Source organism: Vipera ursinii (genome assembly GCF_947247035.1).
Source record: "Vipera ursinii genome assembly, chromosome: 2".
Taxonomy (NCBI): Eukaryota; Metazoa; Chordata; class Lepidosauria; order Squamata; family Viperidae; genus Vipera; species Vipera ursinii.
Genome location: NC_139513.1, coordinates 119,932,523 through 119,957,437, shown reverse-complemented (window position 1 = coordinate 119,957,437; position 24,915 = coordinate 119,932,523). Strand labels below are relative to the sequence as shown.

The 24,915-nt window shown below is 40.8% G+C and overlaps 2 protein-coding genes across 6 annotated transcripts in view; one reads left to right on the top strand and one right to left on the bottom strand.

Moving 5' to 3' along the window:
• The window catches only part of MYO15B (myosin XVB), a gene marked incomplete at its 5' end in the record, with an annotated part of 107,524 nt that extends 104,557 nt beyond the window's left edge, over positions 1 to 2,967 (top strand). The window contains 2 exons of the mRNA XM_083351115.1: positions 1,613 to 1,753; positions 2,558 to 2,967. Coding sequence (XP_083207241.1) covers positions 1,613 to 1,753; positions 2,558 to 2,617 — 201 coding nt within the window. The 3' untranslated portion in view covers positions 2,618 to 2,967. The remainder of the gene's footprint in view (positions 1 to 1,612; positions 1,754 to 2,557) is intronic.
• A 5,021-nt stretch (positions 2,968 to 7,988) lies between these two features.
• Positions 7,989 to 24,915, bottom strand: part of RECQL5 (RecQ like helicase 5) — an 80,192-nt gene continuing 63,265 nt past the window's right edge. For 3 of the 5 annotated variants that reach the window (XM_083354129.1, XM_083354128.1, XM_083354127.1), the window contains exons 13-20: positions 22,248 to 22,321; positions 21,076 to 21,169; positions 19,216 to 19,356; positions 17,552 to 18,198; positions 17,135 to 17,210; positions 14,068 to 14,319; positions 11,959 to 12,031; positions 9,502 to 10,172 (exon numbers count right to left, since the gene is read on the bottom strand). In XM_083354129.1, coding sequence (XP_083210255.1) covers positions 10,072 to 10,172; positions 11,959 to 12,031; positions 14,068 to 14,319; positions 17,135 to 17,210; positions 17,552 to 18,198; positions 19,216 to 19,356; positions 21,076 to 21,169; positions 22,248 to 22,321 — 1,458 coding nt within the window. In that variant the 3' untranslated portion in view covers positions 9,502 to 10,071. Of the gene's footprint in view, positions 8,141 to 9,501; positions 10,173 to 11,958; positions 12,032 to 14,067; positions 14,320 to 17,134; positions 17,211 to 17,551; positions 18,199 to 19,215; positions 19,357 to 21,075; positions 21,170 to 22,247; positions 22,322 to 24,915 lie in introns of those variants that run through there. The other 2 variants (XM_083354130.1, XR_014491382.1) reach the window with 2 other exon arrangements.

Here is a 24,915-nt window from a genome sequence, read left to right as displayed (position 1 = left end):
TGGATGAAACACTGGAACTTAAATAGATTGTTGGGGGCAATAAGCTGACTTTGTAAAAATGCCGCTTGCCCCCCCCCGAAAGCCCTAATAAGCAGGCATATACATAGAATGAAGGCTATTGCTAAGCACATTGATTTGTGCTTCTTAGATTGTAAGCTGCCCTGAGTCTTTGGAGAAGGGCGGGATATAAATGGGATTAAAAAAAAAATCTCAAGTCAGGACGTTGCTTCCCGGCTCTTTCAAGGATATCAGCCTTTCCTTGGCCTGACTTGGTCAGAAGATATTTCTATTCTTTATTCCCAACAACATTTGGTTACTAACATCAGCCATGCTGAGATTTTAAAAAGCCAATACAACCTAGCCATTTCATTAGTCTTGCCGGCTGATATGTTACAAGGACGATCTCTTTTTAAGCGAATGCTAAGGCTCCCTGGTGCATGAAGAAGATAGTCCTTGACTTAGGACCACAGTTGAGCCCAAAATTTCCACTGTTAATTAAGTGGGACAGTTGTTAAATGAGTTGCACCTCATTTTATGATCTTTGCACAGTTAAGCAAATCACTACAGTTGTTAAGTGAATCATGCAGTTGTTGAACAAATCTGGCTTTCCCCCATTGACTTGTCACAAGCTGGTTGCGTAGGTGACAAATGATGATTGCCTGACACTGGGACAGTACAACTGTCATAAATACGTGCTAGTTGCCAAGGGCCTAAATTTTGATCACTGACCATGGGGATGGCTCCAACGGTCATTAAGTGTGAAAATCAGTCATAAGTCACTTTTTTCAGTGCTGTTGTAACTTTGAATGGTCACTGAGCAAATGGTTGCAAGTTGAGAACTGCCTGTACTACATTATTAGAGCCTTGGTGGAGCAGTGGGCTAATGCCTCCTTAAGTAACACCAGCTGCCTGCAATTAGTGCAGGTTCGAGTCCCACCAGGCTCAAGGTTGACTCAGCCTTCCATCCTTCCCAGGTAGGTAAAATGAGGACCCATATTGTTGGGGGCAATAAGCTGACTTTGTAATAATGCCGCTTGGGGTGTGTGTGAAAGCCCTAATAAGCAGGCATATACATAGAATGAAGGCTACTGCTAAGCTTGTAAGCCGCCCTGAGTCTTCGGAGAAAGGCGGGATATAAATGGAATTAAAATAAATAAATAAAATTATTGCCATAAGTGTTTGTTCTGCTTCATGTTTTATCCTTGTTTGTATATTAGCCACTCAGGGCTGGTAACAACTGGAGCACCTTACAAGCCTAGTAAAACCATTTATAGTTTTAGGTCAAATCTTTCATACCAAAATTGTCAAAACACAATTCTGTGAGGATAGCAACTTTCTGTGTTCACATTATCTGAATTCTACTGCCCATATTCAGTCCCCCCAATGGAACTTTACTGATGTATTTTAACCCCCACACATACAGAACTGGACAACTAACATGCCTGGGTTCCACTTTTAAAAATTATTCACAACATCTCGACATGTAATTATGGCCTTCACTGAGAACATTGCCCTTTAATGGGAGCCGAGTGAAGGTGAAATGGAATATTAAAGGATGAAAAAGATGACCGATTCTGCAGTGTCCACTATGCTTGTCTTTCCTCATGTCCAGAGCAATCAGATCATCATTCCACTGAACCAGATAGTACGGATGAAAACCTTACGCCCAGTCAGCACAGCTGGCCTTCCAGGCGTAGAAATCAACTATGGCTCAACAGAAAATCCCAAGACAATCTGGTTTGAATTACAACAGGTACACATCAATCGTGCCATCTTTTTAAAGAAATATTCTAAATGTTTATTGCACTGCCATCTTTTTTTCTAAAACCATAGCCAAAGGTAGCATAGCATAGATACAGTACAGAACAACCCCATTTTCCCCAAATATATACACTGAAAGCTGATGTTGCAAACCAGTGGGTTTTTTTACGCTGCAAAGCCACAGCTGCTGCAGCTGTGGCTTTGCAGCGTAAAAAAACCCCACTGGTTTGCAACATCAGCTTTCAGTGTATATATTTGGGGAAAATGGGGTTGTTCTAGCTTTAAGAGAAAGGGAGAATACTGTGCCTGCCAATAGCCTTTATTTATTTTTGGCTTGCTTGCTTGCTTACCTCAGTGTTCTGTGAGGGTGATCTGGCTGCGACATCTGTCACCCCATAGATTGCCAGGCTGGCTAGGTGGGTGTCCCGTTCCTCTCTCACTGCTCCATGTGCATCTCTCTTGAAGCTGTGTGTTCCCAGATAGAAGGAGGGTACCAATCTTTGGTCAAGGGTAGATAACCAAGCAAAAAGCAGTTGATGGACTTAGGAGAGTAGATAAAATTCTGATGGATCTGATTATGGCTCTAAAGCACTCAAATGATTTCTTTCTTTTTTTAAAAAAATGAAGGAAGAACATTACGTTACCTCAAAAATTATATGCTGTGTTTGTACAGGCACAAAGAGAATTATATGGAAGGTTTGATAGAAGTTATTTTCAGACTTTGCTTTGGAAGGGGAAACTGCATGTCTGAATAGGAAAAAAAACCCATTTCCTACCGCTTTCTCTTTTTTGACAGGCTAAAGCATTATTTCATTTAATTACAATCTTCGGTAACAAATCGGATTCCCAGGCTTAGTGACAAACAAGAGAAGTTGGCTGCAATATCTTTTGCCAGTACTCCAAAAATGCCCATACTCTTTTGATGTGTTTACTTGCCAAGTGCTTTCTCCCAAGTAGATGTGAGCTATGGAAACGTCATTCATTTGGACCACTATTCACCATTCTCCTATCTTCGTTCCTGCATCACTTCCAGCCCTTAAAACTTGCAGACAGCAAAAGCAGCTTCTCAACTTCCAAGCCATACAAATGTACCATTAGCTGCTTTGAAGTATCTTTTGGTGGATCATCTAACTGAATATTTACAACAGCATTGCTGGTTCTCATTCTTTTGACCACAGAGAAAACTTATATTGTAATACAAGTATAGATGGCATTAAAGTTGTGTTCCAATACACAAGAGCTGCTATGTTAGATAAGATTATTCCTCTCTGATATCCATTTACTGTATTTGTATCGAAATTGTCTAAATGTTCCAGAACAATAAAAATACAAATCATTAAAATTCTTTCCTGAAACAGTTATCATACACATAAACACCCCTACAATATAGTACCTTGGTATTCAACTGCTTTGAAACTCATCGAATTTGGAATTGAGCTTATAGAACAAGAAGACACTATTTTGGATTTTTAAACTCTTTGGGGGAGGGGCTAAACTGCTTTTTTGTTGAAGGCTGAAAATGTAAATTTGAACAATCTGTACCTGTGATATTTGAAGCTGCATTCTTTTCCTTTCTAATTTTGGTTTGAATCGATCAATGAATGTAATTGGAAGAGCTCTCTGTGCCTGCTTCCCCCTTTCTCGGAGAAAACATAATTTGCAATTCTTCTCTTGGCCACTAGAGTGTGCTATTTAATACGATGGGGGGGAGGGGAGGGGAGAAGGAAACCACACCACATTTTTAGAGAGGTTAGTTCACAGAAGTTAAGTTTGAGAGAACTCAAAAATTACTGGATAATAAATTATACATGATCCCTGTGGAACATAAACAAATAAAAGATAAAATGGAAATTAAAATTAAGGAAGGACACCTTATAAATACATCTTAAGTGACTGTTGTCTATGGAAAGAAAAAAATACAGAAACAAGTTTTCTTATGATCATTTTCATTTGATTTAAGATTAAAAGCTGAAAATCTAAATATAACTATTTTGAAAGAAACCTCTAGGTGGAGCTTGAGAAAAAGACAGGAACATTTTATTTTACTAGATGTACACCAAGCAAACACTGTATTTCATAGATCAAACTATATTTTGTCAAGGATTATTGATTTTCAAACTGGAAATGTACTATATTTTGATCAAAATTTAACAGAAACAGAAAGAAATGCATGTTCAACAACAGCCTGGAGATTATAAATTAGGAATTGGAGGAAATAGGAGGCATATGTTGGGAAGAGAAAATATGTTACATATAGACTTATAAGTTATTTTGGGGCTATATAATAATGAAGGTTGGTTACAGATACATAATAAGACGGCCTCTAATTTTTTTTATTGATTATGCTGAGTAAATTATTTTTGCTTAAAGAAATGTTGGGTTAATAATAACACAACTGTAAAAAGAAAAGGATGTGCATACATATATTTGATAAAGAGAGCTTAGATGAGAAAATAAATTTTAGTAGAGATTTATGTATTAATGATGGCTATAGTTAAGGTACAGGTATATTTTTTAATTGATAGAGAGTTGAGATTAAACTTCTAAAACTGGGGTATAATATTCATTTTGATTATGGGTAAATATGTGAATTTAAGGAATGACATTTATGGTGAACTTGTGATTTAATGTATGTAAAGATGGGTGTATAATTGAGGTTAGGAACTTTTGTTGTGATTGATGAATAGAATGGAGGAAATATGGGAATTTTTTAAGGACTTTTTATTAGGTAACAATGGACAGAGATGAAACAAAGATAAAAATGGTAATGAAAAACTGGATTTGGAAAAATGAATTGAGAGATGCTGAAATTAAATATTTTGTTCATCTTAAGATTTTGTTTAGGTTTATTTTTAAACTAGAAATTATTTTTAAAATCTTGTTTGATAATGATGAAAGTATTTTTGAATTACTAATTGGATAATTGGATTGATTGTAGATTGTATATGTTACTAAACTTAAATATTGGCTATGCTATGTTTAATTTAGAATAAGAGATTGTCTAGTTAGATATTTGTATCAATACAGTAATGTTCTCTGTCCAAATATCTTGTTGATGTTTAGTTTAGAAAATGTGGGAAATGATAGAGATGGATAAAACTGCACACACTTTATAAAAAGCAAAAATAGAGACATTTTTTTCTCCCTCATTCCAGAAGAAACCAGGATCATGCAACTGATTGAGAGGAGATTTAAAATCAAAGGTCTAATTTTTCCCTGCCTCTTTTTAGGGTCTTAATCTGGCTTTGAACTTTTGATATTTTTGTTGCTGTTTGCTAGTTTCATTTAATCAGAATGTTCTTGCAAATAAACAAGAAAGGAATATGCATTTCTTAAACCAAGGGTCCCAAACTCCCAGTCAGTAGATCTGTACCGGTCTGCGGCATGCCAGCAACCGGTCTGCACAAACAAGCAAAGTCCCATCTGCAAGATACAGGCAGCACACAAAACCACACATCATCCGGTCCGTGGAAAAACCTCTCACCACGGAATTGGTCCCTGCTGCACAAAAGGTTGGGGGCCTCTCTCTTAAACTATGCATAACAATATAATAATAATAATAATAATAATAATAATAATAATAATAATAATAATAATAATATAATAATATAATAATAAAATAATATAATAATAATAATAATAATAATAATAATAATAATAATAATAATAATAATAATAATAATAATAATAATAATAATAAAGTTGGAAGGGACCTTGGAGGTCATCTAGTCCAACCCCTGCACAGGCAGGAAACCCTATACCATTTTGGACAAATGGCTGTCCAATCTCTTCTTAAAAACATCCAGTGTTGGAGCATTCACAACTTCTGGAGGCAGGCTGTTCCACTGGTTAATTGTTCTGTCAGGAAGTTTCTCCTTAGTTCTAGGTTGCTTCTCTCCTTGATTAGTTTCCATCCGTTGCTTCTTGTCCTGCCTTTGGGCGCTTTGGAGAGTAGCTTGACTCCCTCTTCTTTGTGGCAGCCCCTGAGATATTGGAACACTGCTATCATGTCACCCCTCGTCCTTCTCTTCATTAAACTAGACATACCCAATTCCAGCAACCGTTCCCTATATGTTTTAGCCTCCAGTCCCCTAATCATCTTTGTTGCTCTTCTCTGTACTCTTTCTAGAGTCTCAACGTCTTTTTTACTTCGTGGTGACCAAAACTGGATGCGGTATTCCAAGTGTGGCCTTACCAAGGCATTGTAAAGTGGTATTAATACTTCACCTGATCTTGATTCTATCCCTCTGTTAATGCAGCCTAGCACTGTGTTGGCTTTTTTGGCAGCTGCAGCACACAGCTGGCTCATATTTAAGTGATGGTCCACTAGGACTCTGAGATCCCTCTCACAGTTACTACTTGTGAGCAAGGTACCCCCTATACTATACCTGTGCTTTTGGTTTTTCTTGCCTAAATGTAGAACCTTACTTTTTTCACCATTGAATTTCATTTTGTTAGATAGCGCCCAGTGTTCAAATCTGTCCAGTTCCTCCTGTATCTTAAGCCTGTCTTCTGGAGTGTTGGCTATTCCTGCCATCTTGGTGTCGTCTGCCAATTTGATGAGTTCCCCATCTATCCCCTCGTCCAAATCATTGATGAAGATGTGGAAGAGCACTGTGCCCAGAACAGAGCCCTGGGGCAACCCACTACACGCTTCCTTCCATGTAGATGCAGTTCCATTGAGGACCACACGGTGAATAGGGCCGGTCAGCCAGCTACGAATCCATCTGGTGGTGATGCTGTCTAACCCACATTTTCCTATCTTATCAAGTAGTAGGTTGTGATCTACTTTATCAAATGCCTTACTGAAGGCCAAGTAAATTATATCCACAGCATTACTCTGATCCACTAGTTTTGTCACTTGGTCAAAGAATTATTATTAATCCTTGGATAATCAAGGACATCTTCACATCATTACAATTTCTACTCCCTGATTTTTCAAAAGCAGTTTAAAGTTAACTAATGGTCTTCACTGCCACCAACTTCAAAGTCTAGCATGAGCCACTCAGGTCTTCCATCCTGCAGGAGGGCACAAAGAACAGTGCATAGTTGGTGGCCCCGAATCCATATTTTTAGTTCTGGGTGCTTGCCCAGGGCTTTGCCCACCCCAGCCGAACAGTCATTGCTGTGATCAGGTGCAAAACGTCCGAGGCACCAGCTGTTGATTAGTTTAAGAACATTTGCTCTACAGCTGCTGAATTTCTGCAAAAGGGGTGGGTGGGACTATGGCTTAATCAAAGAAGAGAGAGGAAAGCCATTTCCCTAGTAACAGGCAATAGCTCACTTGTTTATGGAAACTGCAAAAGGACATAGCTTTCCATGGTTTCCATGTGCACAGTCAAAAGAAAGGTTTAATATGGATAAAGAGACTATCTGAATTGAAAGGCAAAAAAAATGAAACTGAATTATGTACAAATGTTGAATTTGCAATCACAAAAATGTATAAACATTTGATAAAATTTGAAACAGAAGAACAGATTAAAGACTATATGACAAAATGGGCTATTAACTTTGGATACAGTTGAGATGGACACTTGGGAGAGACTGTGGATAATTTATTACATTGTATAATTTAAGAGATATTTTTTTTATAAAAAGTATTGTTGGTATATGACACTAAATAAATTTTTAAAAAATATGAAGGCATTTCAAATCAGTGCTGGAAATGTAAAAAGTATGGGGGAACATTTTATCATGGCGAACTTGTGAAAAAGCTAAGAACTTTTGCACACAAATTCACACCTGGTACAAAGAATTTAAAGACTAACGCTGCAAAGAAACTAGAATTCCGTTCATTGGTACTTGAGGACAGTGAGTGAGAAAAGATTCACGACAGACTGATTTTGTATATGGTACAAAATCTTTCTTTTTCATTTCTTGTACTTTTTTTCTTTCTGTTCCTGTTTCCTTTTTTTTCTTTTGATTAGCCTTTTATTCTATGTAAAAAATTGATATAAACAAATAATCAAATCGATCAGCCCACCTGGACATTTGGTAGGTTGCAAGTGGGAAAATTTGTTGTGTCGTTTAAGATACACTTGCAGTTAGAAATAAATCAGCTCAGCTGTTGAACACAAAACAATTGTGTGCATTTTATATGGAATGCAGAATGGTTCCCATTTGGAAATTCTCTTAGTTCACAGACTATGCTAAGTAGTCGCAGATTAACTTTACCAGACACACAAAGTCTTGTTCTAAATAAATCAAAGCCACAAGGGTAACATCTTTAACATTAATTTTATTAGCAGCTTGCCATGTACCTTTAAGTTACAAAGCCTATTTCCTCACCAGAAGCTAATTTGAAGATCTCTTCCACAGTTCTGCCTTTGTCTACGAGCTCTCATCATCAGAAAGATCAGTGGCTTCTCTAGGGACAGATCTAAGGCACAGGTCAAAAAACCACAATGATAAAAACTACTATTTTAACCAAGATTCCCCAAATATATCCAGTTCCTCTTAAATATCATTAAAGCAGCATTTTCCTTATAAGCTCTGGGTCACTTTGCCATAATACTGAGTTACTAGTTAGGTCTAGATGGGAGGCACAGTCCAGTAGTATGGCTTTAAAGTATGTGACATGTGAAAAGAATTAGTTCATTTCTTTCAAATGCACATTTATTTCTCTACTTACGGTAGGGAATGTGAGCAGACTGTAAACATTTTTTTTTCCTTGCCTGGAAAAAAAAATATTTGAAGCACCTCAACTTCAAGGTGGGAATTGGAGACTGCTACAGTAGTTGATAAATATCTCACATTTTTCGTATTTTAAAGTGCTAATTTTACATTATTTACCTAAAACTATTTTAATAGAACAAACCCATGTTTATAGTGTGGCAAATCCAAGGGTCTCCAATAATGTTACAGCTCCTCACCATACAAATAATCTGTGTAACAGCCTTGCAAGAATCCACTGAAAATGTTTGTGAATAATGATCTTCTGTAAGGGTCCAGAATTTACTCCATATGCAAAAATAAAAATGCAACGTAAAATATTACGACCGCATAATTTTAGAGCGATGTGCACTGATACTGCAAATGGCAATTTTCCTTAAATATATCAGGCATTTATTTCCATTCGATTAATATCGAAGAACAGAATCTTTGGGAAAGGGGGGGGCATTGACCTTTATTCCTGAGGTTTTATGAAAAGAAAAATCTGCTTCTAACTAGACACTTCCAACCATAACAGGTGTGATTAGTCTCTCTTGGATAAAGGAAGACCTGCCAACTAATAACAGAAGCAAGACACAATATTAATTCCCTCCTTAAAAATAACGTATCAGAACTCTCTTCCCAAACCAAGCTGAAAGACATAACTTCCATCATTCTCAGCCAGAAAAGACCCTGGTCATACTGGTGAGAGATGAAGGAACCTGGACACCAGTACCTATCAGGGCAGCTGACAGGGGGTCCCTGAAGTACAGGTAGCAAATACTGACAGGTCGCAGAAGGAAGACAGAATCCCTTAATGGCGCAATTGGAACTTCATAGGAGAGGAGGAGCAGCAACTGGGAACAAAAATAACGTAGGATCAAAAGCTTAAGGATCAAAAACGTTTCTTGCCCACATTCCTCCCTAAACAGCTCTTAAAAAAACAAAGCACTGCATGTGTTTAATTAGTACTGGCTGCTATGCCCTTAATTTGCTGCATTTAATTTGTTGTTATATTACCAACTCAGGGAAAATACTGTCAGTACGGCTGCCCAGTCAACTCAGCACATTTTGTTACAGTTTATGAGCTTTTTATATATTTTTTTAAAAAAATATTCTGGTGCAAGGGAATACTTTTGGAATAAAAGAAACATGTCGACACCATAAAAGAACAGAAATCTAGGGAGCTTTGGCCAAAATAACCCTTCTGGGTTTCCTCCCAGTTATAAATTAGCTGCTCTTTCCCAGAGTGCTCTCTAACACCTTACTCTCACCGCAAAGAAACCCTGACTGAAGCAAATGCATTGTCTTCTATTTAAGGCAGCTGCCAGTGAAATCTGTATTAAAAGACTGGAGACTCTCCAGTCACAATCATATGCCTAGCGAAATAATAAAATTCAGTTCACTCATACTTGCTAGAAGGAGGAAAGTGGGCCGCACTCAAAACCTGACAGCGACGTGACTTTTTTTCTTCTTCTTCTTCTTCTTCTTCCCCAGAGAAAATCTGTTGTGCAGATAAAATCCTTAACCCCGGCACCTCTCTCTCTCTCTCCCTCCGCTTCCCCATTGCATGGTTACAAAGCGTTAATAGTTACAGCGCAAACGTGGAGGGACAGTCTCCTGTCACAACCAGCAAAGCAAAGCGGGGCCTTTCGTGAGTCACGTTTCCAAAGGGGTCAGCTCTTGCCAGTCTGTTTCATTTTCACACTTGTCCCGTCTTTTGAAAAACGACTTGATCAGCCTCTGCGCTTCTTCTTTCACTGCAAACAGGGAAAGTGGCACCTGAGATAGTGACGTTCTCAATCACAATTTACTTATCACTCCTCTCATACGCAGGTACGTTAATTGCCAAATACAAATTGTGCCTACTGGCTCAAAGGGTGTCTGCAAAATACGATCAATAGGAGAAGAATATCTGGTAGGGCATGGAATGCGGTGAGAAAATGGCTGAGGTAACATTAAGCTTGAGCTAATGGTGATCAAGAAGTACAGAAAACAATCTTCGGTTACTGAAAGTAACCGGTCTGTTCGTTTCTATTGGCTGTATTTTCTCGAGCCGGCTCGCACTCTTTTTGGTAGGCTGCGATTGTCTCTGAGTGTTTGCTGTCCGAAGGGGATCGCTATCCATTCTACCAGTCATAGCCATTGCTCTTGTCATTGCACGTGTTCTCATACCGAAGGATCTTGATGGTTGCTCACGTTTCAAGACATCACTTATGAACAGGTGAAGGGTACCCCCATGGGGTCCCTGATCTACGGAGTCATTGCTGAGGTGGTCCTGCAACAATTGGAGACCTGGGTGATGTCCACATATTGCCCCAAAGTTTGGGTGAGATATGTGGACGACACGTTTGTGGTCGTCAAGAAGCAGGACAAAGATAGGTTTATGGGTGAGCTTAATTCCATCGACCCTGGTATTCGCTTTACGGCAGAGGAAGAAGCCAACGGAGCTCTGGCCTTCCTGGATGTGCTGATTAGCTGTCAATCAGATGGCTCCCTCTGCACATCCATCTACCGTAAACCCACCCATATGGACAAGGGCAATCATCCCATGACTCACAAAGTTAGCTCTATTAGAACCCTTTTCAAGCGAGTGGATACGCACTGCAGCACGCACAAAGCGAAAAAGGAGGAAAGGTGCCATCTTTACCGCATCTGCAATGGATATCCACTAAATTTCATCAGGCAATATAGCAAACCATGTGAACCTGTCCGTAACCAGCAGAAAAACATCTTGATGGCGCGGATAACACTGCTTTACATTCATAGTGTATCCGAAGCCACGGCGTACATACTGGCCCCCTATAAAGTCAGTGTTGCCCACAAACCTGATCAGACCTTGCGTAGTCGTGTCGTGCGCCCAAAAGATCCGCTCCCCAATGAAGAGAAGTTCTCAGTCGTATATAAGATGGCATGTGAGAACTGCCACTATAATTATATTGGGGAGACTGCAAAATGGCTGAGGACTAGGATACATGAACATGAGCTTGCGATCAAAAGACAGGAACAACATTCACAGGTGTGGGCACACATGGCCACATACAATCACACCTTCGATCGCCCTTGACAACACCAAGGGTGGGCGATTGTTCAAAGAAGCCTGGTATTCCGACCACCTCTCAATCAACCGTCATATAGACCTCCCCCCTGCATACCAAGCCCTTAGGAATTGGGAAAAGGAATGGCACGGACAACGTGAACGCAGACAACGCGAACACTTACAGGGCACACCGCCAAACCAGGATCAGGATTGCATAGCTACACAACGACCCCACACCACAGAACGTGAGAAAGAGGAAGAGCAACCATCAAGATCCTTCGGTATGAGAACACGTTCAATGACAAGAGCAATGGCTGTGACGGATAGAACGGATAGCGATCCCCTTCGGACAGCAAACACTCAGAGACAACCACAGCCTACCAAATCCAAGCTTAACTATCCCCACATACCCAAAGAGCTGAAAATTAGAGTCAACAATTTTGCAAAATAAGAAGGACAAAGTACAAGACATTCCTTCACCCCATCCCTTATTTGGTTGCTCTCACCTGTTTTGCGGAAACTGCTTTTGTCTGCAGCCAACAAATGAGAGAGGTGTCGGGCAAATCCCTTGAACAAATCCTGCCAGGCAGAGATAAGAGAGCAGAATAAGCAGAGTGGAATGTGATTCCCTCATTAACATCTAACTGTTGTGTTTCTATGCCAGACAAAGTAATTGATTCCTAGCTGGGCAGCCTCATAATCAGGTGCTCTGTTTAATCATACAATAGGGAACATGCTATCTGTGATTTAAATGCAAGGTGCATGTGCAAACGATTAGACATTGCAAGGCAGTCAAGGCTGTGAAACTCAAATCAAATCCAGGTTCTTGTAGATCAGGGATGGGCAATTCATTTTCCAAAGGGACCATAGGAGAAAGTGGGACTGCAGTGAAGAGCCAAACTGATGTAACCTGATTTGATGTCTTCAAACTCCATCACCTCAACTCCTCCGATTGCTCCATTTAAGGAGCAGGAGCAAAACAGTACTGTCTCTCCTTGGCCACCCCTTCTCCCACTGCGGCTGCCAGCTGACTGAAGGAACGCAGGGAGACTGCACAGAGTGGACCTGACCTGGCTTTGTCTCCTGCCCCCTGCGGCAGGCTTATTTACATTTGCTTTCTAAGTTCCAACTGACCTCACATGGGCTGGACAGGGACAGCCAAAGGCTGAATGTGGCCCAGGGGCCATAAAATGCCCAGGCCTGGGTTAGATGCTTATATTATAATTACCAATATAAGGGTATAATAGTATTAGATCCACGGATCTACAAGGGATTTGGATTTTTAATTTTGAGAATCTGTTTTATACAATGACTCCCCTTAATGAAGAAGTTGCTTCCTGCCAACCACTCAAAACTTTCACAGTTTTTTCTACTACTTAATTTATCTTTGCCTTTTTCCCCCCTGAAGAGTTAGGTAGGCATATCTACAAAGCACCGGGTTAAGTCACCCGCCATTTTTAATTTTCTAGGAATTATACCAGACTCCAGAAGCATTCTTGGAAATAAAACAGATGCTTGATGTTTGTACTTTGCTTTGTTCCATGCTAGATTGAGTCTAAGGGAGATATCACTGAATATATCAGCATTTTGCACATTTTAAATGAATAAGCAAGCAATAAATAAGTTGTTCCCTATCCAATAGATTGTGCTGAAGTAATCTGGGCCAACTCCAACTGGGCATTACTGCAGCTCTTTATCCTTGTGGTAGAATGGCAAGTTTAGAATTCAACATTTTTGCCCTGGTAAGAAAGCAAAGCAGCTCTAGTGAAGTTACCATTCTCAATAAATGCACAGTCACCCCGAAATAGGATCAGAAGAATAGCTGGACTGAATGTAACAGAGGCTCATGCAGACAGCAATGTCTTGAAGAGGAATCACTGCCAACTTACACGTATGTTCCACAATGAATGAAAACTACAACCGAGAAGGCGCTTCCAGACGGTGGGCTGCTAAGTGATGATGTGCAAAACATCCCTCTCCTGAACTGCTCTGGCCTCGAAGTGGCCACTTCAGCCCTGGGATGGGAGAGCTCTGACTCGCAACAAGCCACTCAACAGGGTTCCAATTTGTTAAACTGCTGGTGAAGTATTTGGAGAAGCCCATTTTGAGGTCAGATCAGTTCTGGATCAGGGAAAATGTTTTGTTCTAGGGTGGAACATTTTGCGATGTCACAGTTTGCACATCCCTACCTACGGTACTACTACTTACCTGCCCCAAAACACTGCTGCTATTTTACATTATTCTCCCTGAATGGGTTTTGTTAGAAGTTGATGGAAGAGATGGGGAAAGATAGAAAAATTACAAGTGGAGGATAGTGTTGTCTGCTCATAAATAAGGCAAGTTAAATACATGCAATTGTTGTTTGAAAGTACTGTGCTTATTTCACTGGAATGCAGTGGCAGGAAAAAAATTAGCTCTGTCCAGCAATGTCCCATCCCCATCCTACAAAGGACCGATACTACTGTGGAAATTTTTATTTCCCATGCATTTCCTTAGATATTATCTGCAACAGCATTTAATTTCGTATCTAACTTTTGTGTCACCATAGAGGCTATAACTGATAGGGAAACATAAATCAAACACAGGAGGGGGGAAATAAATAGCTCATAACCCACCTTAGATGCAAATCTCCCACTTTTGTAGAAAGGAGTCAAATATTTTACAACAATATCTGCTGTTTCCTTAAGCGACAATGTTTTTGAAGGTGGCTGGATGACTCTTGCGGTCCCTTCTTTGTCAACCTGTGATAAATTTGGATCAAAAGTGACTTTCTTTTTTGCCAGCCCAACAGCTTTCCCCTCTGACTGTGACAAAATGGTGGACTTGTTCATCATCCGTAGCCTCTTTTCAGCAGGGCTCTCCAGGTCCTGGAAAGGCAGAAATAGAAATCCTTTAAAGCAACTTTACATGGCTAAACCTAAGCAGCCTTCCTGAAATACAAGAAACACCTATTTTTTGTCTATATGATTTACAATTTAAACCCTTGACACTGCATGCGTCAGAGAAGATAATGTGATCTGATTTCTTAATTCAAGAAGCAGAAAGGGAAAAAAAACACCTTATTCCTTTTTTTGGGTGTCTTTATTAAAGATTCAAAGGGAAAAATATGGAAAATAGCAAGAACTAATTCAGTATTTAAAATAAAGACGGGGGTAGGGGGGAACATAAGAAAAAGTCAAAACCAAAAGTGCAAAAAAAAAGGTTATAGAAAATGTTAAGTAATGCCATAACCACAGAGTAAGAGGTTAATTTTCATTTGTATTTATCACTGTTGTAAAAGAAAATTGGACGTGACTTCTTCTCCAACTGTATTCCAGCGTAGAACAAGGTGTCTCTCCGTAACAACTTGCAACTCTAGAACCTAATATAGTATCTTTTTGTGTGCTGGCATATATGGATGTGCAAAAGTCACAGAGGGCAAAGAGGGGGGATGATTTCATGGATTCACAAACTCGGCAGGGAGATAGCTGTGATGAACTCACATTCTGCTCCTTACCTCCTTGAAAGCTAAGAAATCATTGCTCTTATACTGTAAGTTCAAAATGGAACTGGAAGAGAATTTCAACTGACACACATATCCCAATACAGACTATCAATTGCAGTTACCGCAGCATTACTTTCTCCAATCTTTCTCAAGCAATGTAGCTCACTCCCAATGAGGCTAATCTTAAATGAACCTGAAACATGTTAATCACGTGGAAAGGGTTTCCTTATCACTTAAAAAAAACAACACTCTAAGGCAGGGATAGGCAATCTTGGCTCTTTTTTATGACTTGTGGACTTCAACTCCCAGAAATCCTGAGCCAGCCATGCTGAGGGAAAAGGGATAGGTTTCCAAGCTGAGCCATGCTGGCTCAGGAATTTTGGGAGTTGAAGTCCAGGAGTCATAAAAGAGCCAAGGTTGCCAACCCCTGCTCTAAGGAATGTCAGAACACTTTCATTTTAACAGTATTTCAGCTTAGTTTTAATTATTTAAGTTAATTGGGTAATTAACTAATTCTCTATAGTTATGACAAGATTTGCTTGGCTTAATTGTTCAGCCCAAACCAAATGGCAGATCTAAAAAAAAAAACCCAGTAACACTGACGGATACAACAAGAAGCAATATGAAATTCATTGCCTGGAAGCAGGTTCACAAAAATAAGTTTCTTATATTTAAAAGATCCCTTTATATTTTTGAAATATCTAATGTTTCCACTTACTGATATACGAATGTTCATTATATAGTGAATCAGGAAGGTCCCTATCAAAAAAGTGTGACAGCTTTTTTAGTTCTAGTTTCTTTTGGAAGTAACTCAGTCATATTTTGTTGAATAAGTTTTATACGTAAAAGGTACAGTGGAAACCTTTCCGAGATAGTGAACGCTTCTGGAGATAAAAAATTGGCAGACCCAAAAGCACTGTAACAGAATATTCCTTTGTTATTTACATTTCTCAATCAAGATGCATCAGCACCTCAAAGATATACGCGCGTCAAGGGAAATTATCATGATTTTTCTGAAGCCTAGTTCTATCCTCATTAATAGACTGAAGCAAAGGATCAAACAGATATCCAGGAACACAAATTAACAAGCACATCTTCAGTGCTAATCTCTTCCTCTACTCTGTTTGATCCTTTGCTTTAACTTGGGCCAAACAAAAGCAGCAAGACTAATAAAGGGTTGTTTGTCTACATATCTTCTAATGCAAGCTACGCCATATTAGCCATTGCCCACTTTCTGCTATTTACGTGACCTAAAAAGGACAGTCTTTGTTTGAGAAAAATAAATGAACACTAATTACACATTAAAAAAGGAACAGTCAAAAATAACCAAAAGTATGTCAGTTCCCAAGTATGATGTTAACACAGATTTGTGCATCACTAAAATGCAATGCAATAAAACCAATATACCGTTAGCATTAAACTCTAGAGCAGGGGTGTCAAACTCACGATGTTACGTGACGTCGCGGAGCTTTTTCCCCATTCAAGGCAACGGGGTGGGCGCGGTTTTCTCGTGACTCGTCCAGCCCGCGGGCCGGCAGTTTGACACCCCTGATCTAGAGGCAACCCACTCAAGATCATGTTTGTGTTGATGGCTATTTTTATTACTTTTCTGGCTGCTGCGTGTTTTATTTTTATTTTTTGTATATGTATATACAGTCTCTCTCTCTTTCCCTACCCATTCATGTACTTCAGATGCATGGCTAATTAAGTTAATTTATTAAGCCAGCCAGGCTTAATTAATGTTACTGCCATTTGGTAGTTAGCACTGGAGACAAATTCTATAAAGAAAAAAACTGACCTCTCTTTTCTCATTGTATTTCAAGAGTCAAGTGTTCCTATATCGGATGAAGCATCATGTATTTATCAATTTATTAAATTGCCACCTGAATCTTAGTTGGCCTCGCTGCAAATGTCATTTGGGAATTAGTTCAGGCAAACAGAACTCATCTCACTTGCTACTTCCTATTCCTTCACGCCTATATTCCTGTCATCAAATCTCAGGGCCATCCCTTCGTATGCCTCTCTTTGCAGCTATCTCTCTCTCTTTCTTCCACCCCCGCTTCTCTCTCTCTCTCTCTCTCTCTCTCTCTCTCTCTCTCTCTCTCTCTCTCTCTCTCTCTCTCTCTCTCTCTCTGTGTGTGTGTGTTTCTGTATGGATGGACAAACAGACAAGATAATTTGAATAAAATATAACTCACCTCAGCTGATCCTGGTCTTTTTCCATTAAAATTTTCACAATCATTGGTCATATCTTCTTCAACCACAGATTCAGCCCTTCAAGAAAAAAAGGATAACAAATACGTCTTCTAAGAATAACCTCATTGTGGAGACAAAAGAAATGCCTGAAATTAGCCTACACTCAGACCTCCAATATCTACACACTGAGCTGTCCTTCTGTTCAATTTCAGGCTAAGGTTTAGCTTTTTTACCCTCAATTGTACCCATACAATCTGTGACAACTCTCAGGATAAGCAACAAGCTTAAATTCAATTGCTTGAATTTAGCAACTTTGGCTGGAGAAACTATAGTTGAATCATTGCTTGCATTAAACTGCCCACTGTCCATCCTAACTTCAGAAAGGTAATAATTGAGAGGCAAAGAAAAACATATCTCACTTTGGTTTTTCAAGACTTGATCCCGAGCAAGAGGACTCTCTCCCTAATGTTTGACTGCTCAAAGACAGATTTTCTATATTTTTGGATTCCTGCTCTTTTTGGGGGGACAAACTCGTTAGTTCTTCTTTAAAGACAGTCGCCGTTTCCTTAGGTTCAGCTTTCTCTTCACACGCTCTTCGGGAGGGAAACTGAGGCAGCTCATTGAGACAGTTGATTTTCTCTTCTGCCAAATCAATTTCTGAAGCCTTGGCTTTACATCCTGCTTTGGGGATGGAGAAGAATTTGGAGATGTTCTGAGATTCTTTCCTAGCCGCTTCTGCCAACAGCAACTGCTTCTTAGTAGGTTTTCTCTTTTCAAGACTAACCGCCAAGGAGGTAACAGCCTCAGCAGTATCACACTCTCCCTTTTGTTCAGGGGATTCACCACCGTTTTTGCATATTTTGTTGCTTGCTTCCTCCTTATCCTCAGGAAAGTCACCCATATCCAAAGGCTTGGGACCACAGCCACCGTCCTCTTTCCGGTCTGAACCAATTTCCTCTTTTACAACATTAACCTCATCTCCTTCCTTGGCCGACAGAACCTCTGAAGCAGACTGGAACATGCCAGACACCCTTCGAAATCCAATCCCCGTTCTCTTGGGTTTGAACTTGGGGAAAGAGATGAAAAAACAGTTACATTTCTAAAACATTTCAATTGGCCTATGAATATTTGAAATCAAAAGCACAACCATTTGAGCTATTTATTTATTTATTTCCTTACTTACAATGCATGCAGAGCTTCTAATATACTGCCTTCACTAGAAAACCTTTTTAAAAATTCAGGGAAATATTCAGAGAGGAATCTGCCTTGAAAATAGTCCAGGTTGAACTGTGGAGCCTGGTCAAATATCAGGACCAGAGGGAATGTTTTATATTTTCTATTAGGCCATAAAATGTTTTAGGAAATTTGCCAAATTTCAATTTCAGGGGAATCATGGGTTTTGGATTTACTCTGTAAGTTATCCCATTTAGGATATTTTGGTTCAAGAATGGTTGCCATATGACGCACAATTTTAGCCAGTTAAAGTTACACACAGACAAACAGGAGAATTTAAATAGTAGTATATTGGACAACATGTGACTCCCTTTGTGTCATCCTTGCAGAGTTATTTCCTTATTAGATTTCTCAATGCCTTTAACGACAGAAATAACGTACTTCCTTCGCTGGAAAAGTTGGGATACATTCAGAGATACGTATCTGCCTTGAAATAGCCCATGCTGAAGTGTTGAACACAGTCAAACATCAGCCCAGGAAATGTGTTATGACATTTTGGATTATGTCATACACTGCTTGATGTTAATTTTTATATCATAAAATGTTGTGTAAAATTTGCCAAGTTTCAGCTCTATGGGAATCATGGATCCCAGACTTTGGATGCATTCTAAAAGTTAGCCCATTTGAGCTGCTTTGTTTCAAGATGTTTTGCCCTATGGGTGTACCATTTCACCCAGTTCAAGGTTACAAGAAAGAGAATTGTAGTAGTATATGGATAGATATTTTTTTCATACGTGACAAACATAACAAGAGATCTCTGAAAGCTCAAGGAAATTATGCATCAGACAAAATCTGTTGCAAAAGCACCTACCCAATAATGAATTATAAACAAAACGTTCACAGCACTTACAGTATTCACTTTGGATGCTTGACAGAATACATCATCATGTGTAGCAGTTGGTTCACCTTTCATCTTGGGGTTGTCACTGATTCCCAAGTCTGGTATAGCATACAATTCCCCATTTTTGGAAGCTTTGTTAATTTCTGTGACCTTTATTGAAAAAAGGGACAGAGTAAAGAGGATTCCGTCTCTGGTACTGTACCGTGTTTGCTTCAAAATACTAGTTCTCATTTAGTATAAATAGTAACCAGCATCAGAATTTCCACTGCTAACTGACGCAGTCATAAAGTGCAAAGTCATATCACTGCACTTCTATGTGACAGTACGTTTGGCACTTCTGGTTGCCATTATTAAGCAAATCATTCTGGGTGTGAAGCAAGGACCTCACGTGGTCAACTACATGTGACTTCCTGCTGGCTTCCCCATTGACTTTCTTGTAGGAAGTCAGGAAAGAAGGTTGAAAATGGTGATCCTGTTATTGTGGGATACTGCAACTGACCTAAGTATAAGGATCAGTCATAACTATCACTCGTTCAGCACTGTCATAAGTTCAAATGGTTGCTGAATGAGTGGATGTTAAGCAAGGACTATCTGTAGTAGCAACAAGCAGGAAATCCATGTAAGGAAATATTGAGGAATTAGGCTTTTCTTATTCAAATCAATTAATGTAGCATTATCATCATTCCTGATCAGGTTCTTAATAACCTAACCTGGATTAACAGGGTATTATTTCAGCTATTCTTCCCTTGTCTGAACTCTCATTCAAATGTCTTGAGCACAGATAGCAAGGACTTTTTTTTCCTATTTTGTCAAAAAATAAAGTTCTTACTTTACTATGATTCATTCAAAGGAGATGCACCCCACTTTTAAATGCAGAGCCTATCCAAGGCTTAAATATAGGAACGTGAGAAATTAACAAAGGAAAGGGTAAAATCTTAAAAACAATAGCGATCAGTGAATTACGGGATAAAGTTCGCGTTGTGCTTAAAACTCCAGTGTAGTGCCAAACAATCAATGCAAGAAAGGGCAATCCATAGTTGGGACAGGGCCTCTAGCATCACCTTCTGAGAGTGAGGCAATTTCAAGGAGAAGGCAGCAGACCTTTAGGCAGGCACCTGTCTTTCAAGCCACTTATTTATACTAATCTGCAATGAAGTGAGACTCTGGAAATTACGGAGGAATGCTAGAAACTGAATCTACAACTGTTAGTAATTTTTGGACAACAGTGTTCCTTTTCTACATCTGAAAGGAAGCTTTTGCCACTGAAACTGACACTTATTTACACATCAGGTTCTTATACAGCCACCCACAGGGAAAGCTGTGCAAGTCTCCATTTTAGAGTTAGAGAATGGCTTCCAAAGCAAGCAAAAGGGACTACGCCTTCAGCTGCTGAAGGGATGCATTTTTTCTAGATATCCCAAGCCACTTACCTACTTTCATTCAACTAGAAGGCCCTGCCAACCTTTTCAGAAAAAGCAGGGGTTCCCCCCCCCTTTATTCCTTTGTGAAGTTTTATTCTGTTGCTGCAACCATACAGTTTTTTTAAAGAATGGTTGTTCAGAAATGAACGAGGGACAGCTGTATTGCTGACAACTGCAGATTTTAATTTCAAAGCATACGTTCTTGAGAAGATATTCAACTGTGATCCAAAGGTTGATCTAAAAACTGCTACAAATATGATTGTTACTGAATCTGCATTCTGTTGAAGTTAAAGATCTACACGGTGTTATTGGAATGATAACAGCATTTTCCAGTAAGTCAGCAATAAATACACAACCTTTTTCCTTTATGACCATAGGTTTCAAGAAATCCAGCTATCAGAGAGAACTCTGGCCCACAGTGTTAATCTCCACAACTGTTTATTATTACCTTCTTTAGAACTGATGCTTTGTATAGGTTTGCCATCTTATTGGTCCGGAAAGCTTCATATTCCATCTCTACAGCGCATGTTAGAAGACCTGAACTAAAACAGACCCATAGTTTGAGCAGCGGTGGCTGAAGGCATTTCTCCAAATGCAAAGGACATGCTCCGTGTTTTCTTATAAGAGGTGTCACTGCACAATCCACACTGACAGTTGGCAGTTCCAAATTATTACCTGAGTGCAAAAATACTGATGGCAATTGACTATTCTTCCCCAAATGAGGAGACAAGAAACAATAACAATAAAAGTTATACTTTTCCTTCAAATATTTCTAGTTTATTGAGCAAGTACCTCTAACCCATTTCTTTTTGCAGTATGCTGTATTTTCATGCTACATTGCTACCCTCTGGTGGGGACAGAGGGAATTGCACTATTTAGATCACAGAAGAAAATATGCAAATATATGTGGGTCACTCAAGATAATCACAGTCATGTAAGTTTACCCAGTAATACAAGAAGGACCTCATAACTGCCTACTTTGGTTCCAATAATGGGATTTGTTGGAGAACCAAAACAGTCACCCCTAACAATGTGCATATTTAGAGCTTTACCTTGAAGCATGATGACATTTGACTTAAGCAAATTTTGCATGGTTCAAAATATGGCAGTAGTATGCAAGTTTAATCATTTTTAGACTGTCTTTCAGCAAGATAAAACAAATCCCAGGGCAATTTTAGAACAAAAATAGCAATAGTAATAGAACAAAAAAAAAACCCACACACATCTGAAATCCCCACAGAAGTTATTTGTTTCCTTAGCTCTTTTAAAGGCTAATAGGAAATCTGGAAAACATTTTGCCAATAGATCATATTTAAACATATCAGTTAGATTCAATTCCATCTAATTCAATATCGGTGCAGGACCTACACAAGTGAGTAGTAGTTCCTTCCCTATCCAAAAATTTCACCTGGATGTGTCCCTTGCAAGGGCCAGGAAGGAAAGGTTCGATGTAACTACACGGAACAGCCGGCAACTTTACACATAGCAGCTCTTCTATGGAGTAGAGAGCTCTTATATTTGGTCTGCTTCTGTGCCCTTAATTTAGTCTGAGTGGAGCAGGGAGGAAAAAGGATCCAAAGAGGGCTCTGGGACTCTTCCACCAAATTGGATTAGATTTACCTATCTGTGACTGACGCTGCTTGCCGGTTGGTGACCAATGCTTCTTCCAGCATCCAAAGGCAGTGTTCTCGAGCCTAAAATAAAAAGTTGACATATGGAAGTGTGTTCCAGTTGTGGTGGGAAAAGGTATCATCCTTGCCAAATGTGTAACTTAATGTATGTGCAGCGGGATGCTATCTGTCCTGCTACCCCAATAATTGTTCCAGGAGTTGGGCTTACAGCATTATAGCCAAACCCTACTTTTTTGCTTATTAAGCTTTTTCTTTAAAAAGATTAACCCAGGCCTAAAACGAAGTAAGAAAAAGCCCAATACAATAACCGTTTGGTGTACTCAATGAAATCAGGGTACTTATGACAAATTGCAATATCATTACTAACTGATTTTTTAAAACATGTTTTAGGGCATAAATAAAAAGGTTTCATAGAGTTGGGATGATAAGGACTGGAGAAGTCTATATCATAGTCTAAACTATCCGTTCCTCAGATAGTCGGGTGTGAGTCTCTCTTTATGAGATTTGGTCCTGGGGCGCAGTTGGGCTTGCTGCTGGTGTCCATTTCGCCTAGTCGCACAGCGGCAGCCCTGCCCGAGCTGCTCGATATCCTCTCGGGTTTGGTGGTTGAGTTTCCCAATCTTATAGTTTTGGGAGACTTCAATCTACCATCCCTGGGAGGTTCATCTGAGCTAGCTCGGGAGTTCATGGCTTCCATGGCGGCCATGGACCTGACGCAAGTAATTTCAGAGCCAACTCATGAGGGAGGCCACACCCTTGACCTGATTTTTTTTATCTAGACGGTGGTTGGATGATCTAGGTGGGGGCTCTCCATTTATTATGCCCCTGTCATGGACCGATCATCATCTCCTGCGGCTGGTCTTCCGCTTTGCCACCCCCCGCCGTGGGGGTACGGAGCCAATTAGATGGTACCGCCCCAGACGCTTAATGGATCCTGATAGATTCCAAGCGGCGCTGGGGTCCCCACCTGCCTCCACTGCTCACAGCTCGGCTGATGCCTTAGTGGAAGCCTGGGAAAGGGCAGCCGCTGAGGCACTTGACCGGGTTGTACCCTTGCGGCCCCTGACCCGGCGCAGATCCCAGCAAGCTCCATGGTTTTCCGCGGAGCTCCGGGAGATGAAGCGTCGGAAACGGGGCCTAGAGAGCTGCTGGAGGTCTAGCCGATCCGAACCCGACCGGTTGCGGTTAAGAACCTATATTAGGTCTTATCTCGCAGCGATGAGGGTGGCGAGGTGTAATTACTTCTCCACCCTCATCGCGTCCGCAGATAATCGCCCGGCCGCCTTGTTTAGGGTGACTCGCTCACTTCTTAATCAGGAGGTGAGGGAGGATCCCTTGCAAGGTCGTGCCGAGGAATTTAGTCAACATCTGTCGGATAAAATCGCTCGGATTCGGACCGGTTTGGACTCCAGCTGGGCAGAGTCAGGCGATCAGGACACGGGCGGTCTTGTCAATGTTATCTGGGAAGAGTTTGATTCTGTGACCCCTGATGAAGTGGACAGGATTATGAGGAGGCTGAGCTCCTCCACATGTTTGTTGGACCCGTGCCCTTCCTGGCTGGTTTATGCAGCTAGGGAGAGGACACGAGGCTGGCTCCAGGCGGTTATATCTGCTTCTCTGAGTGAGGGTTATTTCCCCACCGTCTTGAAGGAGGCGGTGGTGAGACCTCTCCTCAAGAAGCCTGCCCTGGACCCAGCCGTTTTGAACAACTTTCGTCCAGTCTCCAACCTTCGCTTTCTTGCGAAGGTTGTTGAGAGTGTGGTGGCGCATCAGCTCCCTCTGGTCCTGGATGAAGCGGATTATCTGGACCCCTACCAATCGGGTTTCAGGCCTGGGTACAGCACGGAGACGGCATTGGTCGCTCTGGTGAATGATCTCTGGAGGGCGCGGGATAGGGGATATTCCTCTGTCCTAGTCCTATTAGACCTCTCAGCGGCTTTCGATACCATCGACCATGGTATCTTGCTGCGGCGTCTCAGGGGATTGGGAGTGGGAGGCACAGTTCTTCAGTGGTTCTCCTCCTATCTCCTGGGACGCTCGCAGTCGGTGTTGGCAGGGGGGCAGAGATCGGCCCCTAGGTCTCTCGTTTGTGGAGTTCCGCAGGGGTCGGTTCTCTCGCCTCTCCTGTTCAACATCTATATGAAACCGCTGGGTGAGATCATTCGTGGTTTTGGAGTTGGGTATCATCAGTATGCCGATGATACCCAACTTTTCTTTTCGACCCCAAACCACCCCAGTGATGCCCTCGCCGTGATGTCCCGTTGCCTGGAGGCGGTTCGGGTCTGGATGGGGAGGAACAGACTTCAACTCAACCCTGACAAGACTGAGTGGCTGTGCATTCCGGCATCCCGGGACATTCAAAATGTTCCATCTCTTTCTATGGGGGGTGAGCTCTTACCCCCCGTGGATAGGGCTCGCAACTTGGGAGTCCTCCTAGATTCACGGCTTACCCTGGAAGATCATATAGTGGCCGTGACTAGGGGGGGCTTTCGCCCAGGTTCGCCTGGTGCGCCAGTTGCGGCCCTATCTGAACCGGGATGCCCTGTGTACGGTCACTCATGCGCTCGTGACCTCTCGCCTTGACTACTGTAATGCTCTCTACATGGGGCTTCCCTTGAAGACCACTCGGAGGCTCCAACTGGTACAGAATGCGGCCG